Genomic DNA, 13,006 nt, shown 5'->3' with positions numbered 1-13,006 from the left:
AGGGGGAAAAAAAAGGGGGGGTGGGAGGGAGATGGGAATAAAAACAATTAAAAGAGAAGAAAATAATAGTAATAATAATAAAGCCCGAGCTTCCTGCGGGCAGGATATGGAAGATTTCTCTCCCCGATGACACCGGGCACGCAGGCGGCCGTCGGGGCCCGGCGATGTGGGGCCGCGCTCCTACCCGGGGCTCGTCCCGGGGGTCAGAGACAGCGGCGAGAGGGGATATTTTCCTTCGGAGGAAAAACTCCTTCCCTTCTCCACCGTCTCCCCACCTCCGGACGTAGGGCAGAAGCCTCCACAGCACCGTTTCTTTCCTGCGTGGCTCCGCGCTCGGCGCTGCGCGGTTTTGCTTTCTCGGCGGACAGCGCGTTACATCTCGGAGGGATTCGGGGCCGCGGCTGTTCGGGGCTTCTTTTGGAGCCCGACAGATACGGTTTGGAGCGGGGAAAGGTGACATTTCTCCCTCGTTCCTCAGCCGCTGAGGAAAACCTTCCCTACGCCGACAGCGGAACCGATGGGGATTTCATTGACGCAAAACGAACGGTCCCTAAAACAGCGCTGGAAATCGAATTCGGAGGGAGGAAGGCGGCTCTTAGCATTTTTTCCCCCCATCTTTCATGAAGCGTTTGACTGTAAGCTCCTTACAGGTGGACACCGCTCTGCTGGTGTCATTCTACTGCTTTTCTTTGCTTGGGGGCATTAATACGTGTGCACAACCCAGAACGTTCCTGTACTTTTCCCTTGCACGTTGCATGGGAAGTGCAGCACCAGGCCTGGATCTCTTCGGTCACCCAAATGCCATCAACGAGTGAGAACTTTGCTAATGATTCTACGAGACAACTTGCAATAAAGCTGCTCTGCTGAAGAACCAAACCCAGCAAAGCAATCCAAGTAACACCACCCAGACTTTGCGGAGACCATTTTATACCCCAACACTTCTCCTCACCATTAGTTTCACATCAGCTCACCACTAGAAACACTCCCTGGAACTATTTCCAAATGCCTTCTGTGCTGGTTACTCTAAAGCGGCACTCAGGGAGCTGCTACGAAGGCGGATTCAGCTGCCAACAGGTGATCCTTCATACCGAGGGATGGGGTTTCCTACTAAGATCCCTATGGAGCATTTTGCTGGGTGAGCAGCAGATGTGCCCGTCCATTTCACAGTACAACGCATTTGGTTTCAGTTTTCTCCGGGCGCTGCTGTAAAGATGGAGACTTTCGGAACTGGGCCGGGTTTGCTCCACCTGACCGCGAGGCCAAAGTATTTCTACAAGTGAAAGTAGAACCAGCCCTGCATGATTTAGTTGTAAGGAATAAAATCTTTTTCTTTAACGAATTGACATAGCTGATGGGTTTGGTGCTTCCTTTTTTCCTATCCATCTTTCTTACATATGAACCTATATATATAGTGTTAACTGAGTCTGGACAGCTTTGGGACCATGCAGAGGTAAATATACAGCAACCCTGGCACCACACTCAGCAGGCAGGAGGTAAGAGATGGGAGGTTCATGTGTTGCTTATTTCCTTCTCAGCAGTACTCAGCTCCTTCAGCCATTGCTCTGTGTGCGTTGCTGCTGCCATAGATGAATAACGATGCCCATAAATCAAAACCCAAATCCGCAATTTAACACAAAGTGTGAAAGTTTTTCTGCTGCTGCATCCCATGCTGTGCTCACTGCTGCTGCCGTGGATGTGGCAGAGCATGGCTGAGAGGGGACACAGTGCTTAGGAGGGCTGTGGTGCTTGGAGGGTGCCAGCCCTGCAGCCACCAGCATGGCACTGGGCAATGGTTGGGAGCCAAGCACTGGGTTCAGGGCTGTGCACATTGCTTGCCTTGTGAGCAGAAATACCACTGGGTATGGCTGCTCTCAGATCTGCAACAGCGGTCTATTTTAAAGCCAAGGGAGGACAAGGAAATGTGGAAAACTCTGCATCTCTCTTGTTGGAAGCAGTGGATATCACTGACTTTCATTCACCCACAGCTGATCCCTCTCTGAGGCTTCCCACACCTGGTGCAGTCATGTACTGCATTGGCTGTGAGCATGAGGAATGGGGCAGCAAAGTGCATGCACAGCAGCAGTTTCCCCTGCTCTCTGCCCTTCCACACCTCTTTTCCTCCACCACGCACTGTCTCAATCCTCAGCCCCTTCACACCCAGGTATACCTGGGAGCTCAGTGCGGACTCAAACAGAGGAAAGAAGCTCAGTGCCTCCCTCCCAGTGTACTGCAGGGCTGAGTCATCACAGGGCAGCCCGATGGTGGAGCAGGAAGCCCATGCACGTGGTTCCCCTGTAGCTTGGTCTGACACTCACTACCTTCTACCTTGCTCCAGCAGCAGCACTGCAAGCAGGGGAGGCTGAGGTGGGGCTGCTGCCAACTGCATGCCCACTGATGGAACATCACCTTCACAGGAGCCCTCGGCCTGGCTCCATTTGTCAGCATCCACAGGAGGCAGGTTCCTTTGGGAAACATCCGTAGCCATCAGAAATGACCCAAGCATACACTGTGAATGGCTAAGCTGGAGGGTGAGCTGGAGGTTTCAGCCAAGAGAAGAAGCATCCCAAGCAGGAATGATACATATGAAAGCACAGGCAGTGAAGGGGTTGCAGGGCTTTGTTTCATGGCAGAGATGGACCAGATGCGATAAGCTCAGCTCCTCCATGTCCCTTTCTTCTCAACAAGACCAGGTAGGAAAGGGAGCACACCAAGGCTCATGCCAGCAGACCAGACTGTGCCAGCACCAGGGCTGAGCCAGGGCAGAGACACCCAGTCCTGGCCCATGTTTGAACACTGCTTCCTTGCATTTGAACCCTTCTGCAGGCAAAAAAAAACAGCCACCTGCTTGGAGCACAGGCTGCAGAGCTCCTGCAGAAGGGCTGTGCTGCCCTGTAGCATGGCACTCAGCCTTGAACCACCCTTCAGGATGGCTGCTCGGGTCCACCTGGTTCCAAACATGCATCTTTCGCAGCACTGTGCTGGGCTGTCAACCTCTGTTGTTCTCTCCCTGCTGGTGAGTCAGTATTTGGCCAAAGGTGAGACTGCAGGAGGTGGCATTGCCTGAGATAAGCTGGCAGAAAGGCCAGCTCTGATTTATTTTCCTTCATGATATAGGCTGGATTTTTTGATCCCAAGAATGGAAATCAGGGGAAAAAGAAAAGGAAAAAAAAAAAAAAAAAGGGATTGGGGATAACCCCCTCTGCTTTGAAGGCATCAAATCCACTGCTGCTGCTTCATTGAGGGCTTGGTAATATTCAACCCACTGCCCTTAGTGAGGCAGTTTAACTGCAGATAGAAAGAGGTCTGGCTGCCCTGGGGCAGAGGGAGGGACTGTGGCGAGGATGAGGATGAGGAAGGCTGAGGAAGGGATGGAGGAGAGGAAGCAGAGACTGAAGCTGTTTGCCATGGTGGAGAAGACAGAGAGGCATTTGCAGAGGAAGTGAAGGGAAAGGTAAGTGATGCTGTGCCAGGAGCTCTGCTGCTATGGGACTGTGGTGCCAATGAGCTCATTAGCTGGGAATGCGGCTCTGCTTGGAGGGAGAAAGTCACCGAACAGAAACTTGTGCTCTGTGTGTTTTAGCGAGCTGCTAATTAATTGCAGCTTGCACCTCTCCTGCTGAAGCTTAATCCCTTTGCGATGCAAGGGAGTTGGCTCTCCCACCTCCACAGCCTTCCTGCTCCATGCACTAAGGGAAAGTGATGGGATTCCAGCAGAGATCGCCATGTCTGTGGGTTTCGCTGGGCTGGCACTGAACCCTATTGGGTGCGTGGTGTGTTTCCTGGTCAGCTCACCTCAGGCACACCCACTGCATTTACCCAGGGCTCTACAGAAAGATGTTTTTGGCAAAGCTTCTCACAAAGCTGCCTCACCACGCCTGGAAAATGTCGTCCCAATTGGTTTGGATTCAGGCACTGGAAATCATCAGCAAAACTGCAGAGATGCAGGAGATAACACTCCAGCTGGGTGGCAGATTTATGTCTCACTCCAGCGAAGTCCCATTTACTCCCGTACTTGCTTTCATTCCACCCTCTCTGTTCGGCTCTGGGATGTGCAGTGAGCCACACACCCAAGGAGCTGCTCGGCCAGCCAAGCCCTGGTGATGAGATGCTGGGAGCAGCAATAGTTCCTTGGGAAATCTTCATCTGACTCTATAGAAATCTCACTTCTGGGGTGGCACCACCCTGGGTTTGACACAGGAGATGCACTGGGTGCTCCCATAGGGGAAGCTGCAGGTACGTAGGACTAAAATAGCCACCATCTGGGCTCTCCAGATAGAGCCAGGGACATCTGAAGGGTCTGCTCTATGGAGCTGTTTTACGTAGTGTGCTCTGAAAGTAATGCCTCCTATTTATTTCTATGGAAACTGCAACAGTTAAAAAAGAGCATAATAATAGCGAGTGTGGTTCCATTTCCCCAGTGGGAAGGGGAAGGGGAAGGGGAAGGGGAAGCAGGGGAGGGAAGGGAAGGAAGGGGAAGGAAGGGAAGGTGAAGGGAATGGGGGTAAGGACAGGAAGGGAAGAGGGAAGGGAAGTGGAAGGAAGGGGTAGGAAGGAAGGGCAAGGTAACGACAGGAAGGAGGGAGTGCAAAGGGAAGGAGGTAGGCGAGTGCGGGAGGAAGGAGGAGGGAAGGGAAGGGAAGGGAAGGGAAGGGAAGGGAAGGGAAGACCGTCCGGTCCCTCCCCGTTCCTCCTGCGGCGATGCTGTCACCTACCGGCTGTACCGTGCAGCACAACCCCGAGCCACGGCAGGAGAGCTGGGTGATGCAGGCAGTGAACAGAAGGCATTTGCAGTGTAGGATTGGATGGTGCCCATAGCCAGGTTCTGCTGAGGGCTGGGAATGGCCAGCTGTAACCCCAGACCTTCCCAAATCCCCATGCTTGCTGTTAATGCCTCCCCTCCGGGGGAAAGAAGTGAGGAGCAGCTCTGCTGAGTGCGTGCACAGCTTCGGCTGCACAGCGCTCCTTGCCGATGGAAAGAGGAATGTCCTTGCTGAACCGGCTTTACTTACACTATTCTAATGGTACTAATCTGAACTTGTGCCCACACTGGTTAGCAGAGGGTGGTTCAAAGCACTTCTCAGCAGTGGGGCTGTCACCAAAAGCCTCATATGCAGACACTTGTCTGCTATCCCCAGGACAGGATGGCTGCACCCAAACCCCACTCTGGGGAATGGCCCCTTGCTTGCACTGTCTCTGTGTTAAGCAGTTCCTTGGACAAACAATTGTTGGTCCAAGCCAAGGGCTAGCTGTGCACCATGGCACAATTATATTAGCTCAGCACCCAGGAATAGCCCTTGGCACATTGTAATTAGACAGTTGTAGGAACACAGCTCACCCTTTATGTACTTGGCACAGCAAGCAGGGAACAATCATCTGAGCTGGATGCCACCAAAAAGAATCTGCTGGGAGAGATGCCATGTTGCAGCAAGGCTTTGTGAATCCTGGCTCCTGGCTGCTGGCTCCTGGTGCCATGGTGTAGGGACAGTGCTGGGACAGTGCCAGGAGCTTCTGAGCTCCTGAACTAAATGTAACACTCCTGCAGTGATTCAGCCATGCGCTGCTGGCTTAATCATGTGGGGCCACAGGACTTTGGGCGGCACAGGCTTGAAGATGGCTGTGATGGAACCAAGGGCTGTCCTACTGCCCCAGGCCAGCAGCGTGTCCACAGGCAAGGAGATAACACAGGGCATGTTCTACCAGCAGAGCCACCAGCAGAGATCATGCTCATAAGGATGGAAAACACCTCTGGAGCTGCAATGGGAGCTTCCAAGAGGTCAAAAACTAAGCTGCGGTTCTGAAGCGATGCTGCAGTTTTGTAGTTGTGTCATTGCTGGGAAATGTGCTTAAGTCCTGGAGGAAGGAATATGCTTCTGATAAGAGAAAGTCACCTTTTGTTCTGAGTCACTGCATTCCTGGGAATGGTTGTGCAAGATGTTTTTAGAGACTTCGCTTCAGCTCCCTGTGATTACCTATCCACAAATAGGTGCATATAGGCACAATGGTGAGAATCAGAGTAGATCAAAATAGGAGCTTTTTTGCCTCAGAAACAGCATCCCACATTTACTGTACCAAGAAGAGGAGTGGATTAAGTTTTCTTCTATTCATGTTTCATGTACAGCAGCAATTCTTTATTTTAAGCTAGAACAAAAGCTCTTTGGCATTGCTGATGGGAAGTGATTTTTATTAAGACCTGTGCAAATTTCATCTCATATTCACTAATTTTACACATTTCCTCAGATCAGATTCTACCACTCCTTGATTTCACCTCAATTTGGGAACCCAAACACCTTCGAATGCTGAGGACTCTGGTGTCTGGGTGCTGCCTATCTTCCATGTCAGATGCAACGAAGGCAGAACTGGGACCTTGTGAACCCCGAACCCTGCCTCAAGGTACAGACACCTGGACCATGATCCCAGCTCACAAGGTTTGAGCTTTAGAGCACAATGAACATCGGTCTGCAGTGCTGAGAGCTTGCAGTGTTTGCCCAAGGAGGAAGGGAGGTCCCATGGCAGGAGCATCCCCTCCCAAAGGGGATAATGCTGGAGATAAGGCAGCTTTTCTCCTACAAAAGGTCTTTGAAGGCTCTATGAAAGCTATCCGAGCTTGGAAGCCAACAAGACGTGCCAGGGGAGCAGGATCTGACTCAAAGACAGAACTACTTGCAACAGCTGCCAGAAAATACCTAGGTGACTAAGGAGGCAAGAATGCCTCAAGCAGGACAGGTCCGTGTGCTCCGCTCTTATCCCTCTGCAGCAGTATTTGCTGTTGCAATGCATTCTGTTCGGCTTGGTCTCTTCTTTTGGATTAGTGCTGTGGGAAGGGCTTTTCTTTCCTCCCTGCCCATGTTAGTGGGGTACAGATGTGAGCCCTGGTGTCCTATTGGGCGTATGGCTGACTGGTCTCTATCCAACCCAGCAGGATGGAAATGGGACGTTTGAGAAATAATGATGCTCTTGTTGGAGGAATTGGACCTTAGTCAATGGGTTAGATATTATGTTTCAATATGAGGAAACGCAGAATCAGTCATTGAGTCCCATAATCGTTAAGATGAAGACCTCTTAGATCACCTAGTCCAACCACCAGCCCATCCCATAGGTCGCGCCCACACCTCCCACCCCACTCCTCCCATCCCTCACCCACACCATACTGCACTGTGTGCCCTTCTTTCATCCCACGCTGTCTCCACCCTCCTCGCACTCTGCTGCCTTCCTGGCCATCCTCCAGCCCTGCTCTGCTGGCAGCAGCTCCACTTTTGCTTTCGGCTCCAACCACCTCAGCCTTCAGCACAGAGCCCCACCAATGGGCTGCAGTGTGCTGGGATCTGAGTGAAGAATTGTCACGCATTTGGGGGTGCATCATTTGCACTGATGCATGCAGCAGGGCAGGTTTCTGCAGGCTGCTGCTTGAGGAGATGGACACAATGATCCTTATGGGGTCTCTTCCAACTCTAGATATTCTATGATTCTATGCTTACTGCTGATTTTAAGCTTTTCCCCTCTTTCTATAAAGCTTTGTGGTGCAGACTCCGGGTGCTTTGCTACTGTGCTGAGGACATGCAATGTGCCCTCAGGGGATGCTCTGAGTTAGGTATTTCCCTTAGATCTCATCTGAGCCCTCCGTCTGTGGGCCTTATATCTCCATCCATGGTGTCCTGTGGCATATATGGCCACTTCTTACCCAGAACCCAGAGAACTTGCTTAAGGAAGATCCATTTATGGACAAGCTAAGCCAAGAGAAGGAACTCCAGGTGCTTTCTTATTGTGCTGTGCCAAGAGAGGGCGGCAGGGGACTGAGTTTTCTTTCCACCCTCCTGCACTTTGAGGCCAACCCTTTGGATTCCATGGCTTTTACACAGAGGGGTGGGCAGGGTGGAAATACCACCCCAAATAAACACAATATCCAGTTTGTGCCTTTGCTCACTCCTTTATGGCACACGGGCAATATCAAGGAAGCGGAAGTTTGGAGGATTATTTGCTTGGGGATGGGAGGGGGGAGATGTTTGGAATGGGGTGTGGGTACAATGTGCACAGTTGGTTCCTTTTTAAACCAAGAATTGTGAGTTCTGCATTGCCATCATCAGGGGCTGGAGGGGAGCCCAGAACACGAACATCCACTGGCAAAAAGGGGCAGAGATTGGTTATGGAACTGGACTGGAATGACTGGAACACACCTGGCTGGCTTCTGTCTCTAACAACCATTGGGAGGCATGGGAGTTTTGTACAAGCACATTATGCTGGGCACCTCAAGAGGAGCAATGCTCCTTCTTGAAAATCCTGAGGGCTGCAAAACCTGATGCTTTCAGCACTGGAAACAGTGTATATTACCATCACAGTGTGCCACCTCCATACAGTGTCCTTGGGTTCTGTCACTCCAGCTCCAGAGGCATAAGGACATGCCAGCAAAACCCCATTCTAACACCCACATATCCCCTGTGATCAACATACTCACTGATGGCCCTTCATAACTCTGTGGTCATCCTTTTTCTTTTCCCCTTTCTTTTTTTTTTTTTTCACTGCCATTAATTATTCCTGGAAGCAAATAAAAGGGCCCACCGATATCGCTCCCTCCTGGCCACAGCCGGCTTTTCCTTCGGGAGAAAAAAACTTGTGCTCGTTTGCAGTGGGACAATGCCGACTTTTGAACCTCTAACCACTAACCAAACAAACCTTGCGCTCCGCTCCACAATCCAAACAGCCTTTATTGACAGGCGTATCACAGCAACGCACCACAGCTCGGGCAGCAGCCGGGCTGGGATCGATGTTGCAGGGTGGCCCTGAGCGCCAGAGGGCATCCTCCAAGGGACAGCCCCTCGGACCCATTTGGTGCCTGCAAAGCCCTGCGGATGGGCATCATTGGGGGTGCAGATTGGAATCCTTTAGATGCCACCACTGGGGCATGGTGCATACCAAGCCCAATGAGCACAGACTGAGTGCTGCCCACCCAGCATGAAACCCACATGTGTCACCCCACAATGTGTCTGGGGATGGGCGCAGAGCTCGAGCTGGGACATCCAAAGAGACTTTGAAAACTGAACTCTGGCACGAACTCCAAGCAAGGCAGGCAGCAGGAGGAGTGACAATTAATCAGTGCTGGGACACAGGGGGTGCCTGGCAGCTCTCTGAATGCACGGGATCCTCGCCACAGCACGGCTGGATGCAATTCGAGGCTCCACTCTGCCCATCTCCTTATGGTGACGCTCAGCACTGGGTGTACAGAACTTAGGAGTGTCTGACACCAAACCATTCATTGCTGCGCCCCTAAAACCACCTCACCCGCTCTGCTCTGATCCTTCATGAATTTTGCATATTCACAGTTATGACCAATAATAAAAAGTAAAATATAAATTTAAGAAAAAAATGTGCTTTAATTTTTTCTTCCCCCCCCCTCCTCCCCCCGGATAAAATTCATCGTCAGCCCAAAAAGCATCACTCAGACCTTCACGTCGATCCCTGAGATTCACTGAGGAGTGCCACGCTCCCCTCACACCGAAGGGTAAAAAAAAAAAAAAAAAAAGAAAAGGTAAAATAACAACAAAAGAAAACCATAATAATATTAATAACACCAAAGCCGCGGCCGCGGTTCCCCGAACGAGACGCGCTCACTGTACATCTGTACACACGGCGCTGCAGTGCATTGGGGCCGCTCCCGCTGTGCCCACCGGGTCCCACCGGTCCCGGCCCGGCCCGGCCGTCCCTCCGCGGTCCGTGCAGTCCCTGCGCTCGGCCGGGGTCGCTGTCACTGCGGGGCGGTGGGGCCCAGCCCGGCGGGTGGAGGGGCGGCAGCGGGGCCAGGCAGCGGAGGGGCGGCTGGACTGAGAGGCTCCGCGGCTCCGGGCTGCGCCTGCTGCAGCTTCTTCTTGTTGATCTTCCTCTCCTTCGCCCGACGGTTCTGGAACCAGATTTTCACCTGCCGGGTCGTGGGAGAGTGAAAAAAGGGCAGTAAGTCTCAAAGCTCGGGGATCCGCGGGTGGCCGCGCAACCCGATCCGCGCTTCTCAATCCGCGCGTCCCAACCTGCGCAGCCCGACCCGCGCAACTCAATCCGCGCATCCCAATCCCTCACCAGCCCCCGCCGGACCACAGACCTGCCTCTCCGACAGCCCCAGACTGGAGGCCAGCTCAGCTTTCCTCCGGATGGTGATGTAGCGGCTGTAGTGGAACTCCTTCTCCAGCTCCAGGCGCTGGTGGTCTGTGTAAACCACCCGGTACTTGTCCTTTGTCCTCGTCTTGCCTGCGGAGGACAAAGGCGAGTTGGGAAAGCAAAAGAGAAAGGGCCGAGAGGGGCGAGAAGGACGGGGCCTCTTTCAGACCCTGGACCGCGAACGGCAGACGGAGGGGAGCACCGTCCCTCGGCCCCGGGGCTGTGAAAGCAGCGGGGATGGTGTGACGGCCGCCCCCACCCCGCTGCACCGCCGTTCGTTTTGCTGACGACAACTTTGGTTTGAATTTCTGGTGGCATTCCGGTTCGCTTTGTAGCGAGAATAACGTATTGAGACTTTGGAAGAAGCAAATGTAATAAGAAAGGGGGGAAAATAAGAAGAAAATAGTAAAAATAAATGTGGGAGGAGAGGGGGGGGAAGGGGGAAATATAGGGGAAGAGTGAAGCCCCGCTCAGGGCAGCGCGGATAGGACGGGAGCTCCGTTTCAGAAGGAGAAGGGAGCTGAGATATAGAAAACACCGCGCAGAAATAAAGGCCCGAGGGACTCGAGTGGACGGCGCGGCCCTTCCGTGCTTCCCTCTCTCGCAGAGCTCCGATTGAAGCGCTGCTTCCCGGCCCCTTCCCACGGAGCGGAGCCGCGGGCAGCCCCTACGCCTCCCCCCCCCCCATCCCCCCAGGTGCTCGGGCCGACTCCGTGCAGGTGAAGTACCGCAGAGCACAACAAAAGCACCCCGCGAAGAGACAAGGGTGATCAGAGAGAGCTCCCAGAGCCTCTGAATGGAGAACACAACCCCGAACAATGCGGGACAAGGAGATCTTATCAAAGAAAAACCCTTCTCAAAGCCTTAATGACAGCCACATTCTGTTTGAATTACCACTACTGAGCAAATGGCGGCGGACCCTTTCATCCCCCTGCCCCTCGCATTACCATACGCGCTGTTCCAAAGGCGCAATTTGAATGCGGAGGGCCCGGCCGAGCAGCACCGACCCAGCGAGGGGAAAGCCGCAGCCCCGAGGGCAGCGCCGGGCACAGGGCCGGGGGATGGGGGTGGGGAAGGCACAGTCGGTGGTGGCTGCGGAAGTCACCGCTCCTTTTTAATTTTCATTATTATTATTATTATTATTATTTTCGGCCATAAACTTATCTGGAAATAGAAATGAGAAGGAAAAAAGGAGAAAAAGACAATGGGAGAGGAAGGTGTATATCAAAGCGGGCAGCGCGCTGCTCTGCTCATATAAAAGGGAGAGGGCTCGGCCGGGCCGTGGGGGGATTAACATCACAACGGAGAGCGGCGCCGGCCCAGGGGTACAGGGGTTGGGGGGAACGCCCTCGCACCTCCGGGTCCCACGGAGCGGCCCGTGGGGGCCGCAGCTTCCTCAACGCCCGGTTTCTCGGGCTGAAGCCCAGCGAGCCAGAAGCGAATGCGAAGCGACAGCGGCCGATGATTTATATGACTGTAATTGGTTATAAAAATCTTTTAAGTGGCTCTAAGTGGCCGAGCGGAACGGAGAGCGACGCCGTCCTCTGCATTCCGGATGAGCCCGACGGCGAATCGGTTGCCCACCCGACGGCGCGCCCCGCAGCCCGGCTGGCCCCCGGCCCCGCAGCTCCTCTCCTGGCTGGGGCCCTGCCCTGTTCCCCGTAATACCTCGGGGACGCCGCGGAGGAGCAGCCCCCGAGAGAGCCGGTTTCGGGCCGCCGCCCCCCGCCGCTCCCGTCCAATACTCCCCGCTTACCTTGGCTACCGAGCGGGGCCTGCGCCGGTTTCCTCACCCACTCGCAGAGGCCGCGGCGCTGCCCGCCGGGGGACAGGGACTCGGGGGCGGCGGAGGCGGCGGAGGAGGCGGCGGGGGCGGCGCCGAGAGGCTGCATCCCCCCGGCGGAGCAGTGCGGCGCGGGGCCGGCGTGGTGGTGGGCGTGCGGGTGGTGGTGGTGGTGGTGGTGGTGGAAGTCGGCGGGGCTGTAGGCCATCGCTGCGGCCGGGGAGCCGCCGTTGAGGCCATGCACGGCGGCGGCTGCGGCGGCGGGCGGCGGGGCTCCCTGCCCGTAGGCCCCCCAGTCGTCGCGGAGCGGAGCTGCGTAGGGCGCGGGCCAGGCCGGCCCGGGGGATTGAGCGCCGTCGAGGTTCACATGGTAGCCGCCGTAGTCCGCGTATTGCGCGGCGCCCACGAAGTTCTGCGCCGCCAGGTTGAGCCCCCCCGAGTGGCGAACGGGGCCGGGGTACATGGGCCCGTCCTTGTCCAGGAGGTAGCTCACGTACATGCTGGCGGGGCCCCGGCGGCCGCTCTCGGCATGCTGCTGGGGCCGTCGGAGCGCCGCTGCCGGGGCCGTCGGAGCGCCGCCGCCCGGGGCCGGGCTCCCGCGGCGGGGAGGGGGCAGGCGGAGGGGCCGCGGCCCCGCGCAGTTCGCCGCCGCCGAGCGCTCCCGGTCCGAAGGCGATGGCCGGCAGCGCTTACATGATTAACGATTGTTTACAAGGCTCTATTAGTAATGGCCCAGACACACCAAAGGCAGGTGACGTGGAGAGGCGCTGGGTATATAGCTACTACCCCTAAAAGACGATTTGCATTTAAAAAGATAAGGAGAGGGCAGCGACCTGATCACAGCTAAATATTCAAGCCTTTATTGTTTAAGAGCTTCCTCCTTCCATTGCAACCTGGTGCACTTTAACCTCCAATCACAGGTTCAAAGGATGAAATCGAGAGACTTGCAAAAGACAGAGAAGGAGATCTAAGGGCGAGGGTGGGAAGATGGGAACCGCGGATCGGGCAGCGCCTTCTTCGCCCCTTCGCCTTGTTGGCTCTGGGGGCGAGGAGGGAGGTTTTGATTAAAAATCCCAAAAGCCG

At 54.7% G+C, this 13,006-nt stretch overlaps 1 protein-coding gene across 1 annotated transcript; it reads right to left on the bottom strand.

Annotated features, from left to right (window-relative positions):
• Window positions 1–9,345: 9,345 nt before the first annotated feature.
• Window positions 9,346–12,508, bottom strand: CDX2 (caudal type homeobox 2). The gene is made up of 3 exons (XM_015852057.2): window positions 11,897–12,508; window positions 10,085–10,230; window positions 9,346–9,907 (listed from the first exon to the last, which is right to left on the bottom strand). The coding sequence occupies exons 1-3, from the start codon at window positions 12,420–12,422 to the stop codon at window positions 9,737–9,739; spliced, it is 843 nt and encodes a 280-aa protein (XP_015707543.1). The 5' UTR covers window positions 12,423–12,508; the 3' UTR covers window positions 9,346–9,736.
• Between the last annotated feature and the right edge of the window lie 498 nt (window positions 12,509–13,006).

The sequence above is a fragment of the Coturnix japonica genome, chromosome 1 (genome assembly GCF_001577835.2).
Source record: "Coturnix japonica isolate 7356 chromosome 1, Coturnix japonica 2.1, whole genome shotgun sequence".
NCBI lineage: Eukaryota > Metazoa > Chordata > Aves > Galliformes > Phasianidae > Coturnix > Coturnix japonica.
The sequence above is the reverse complement of the archived record's forward strand: the minus strand, read 5'-3'. Positions and strand labels throughout refer to the sequence as shown.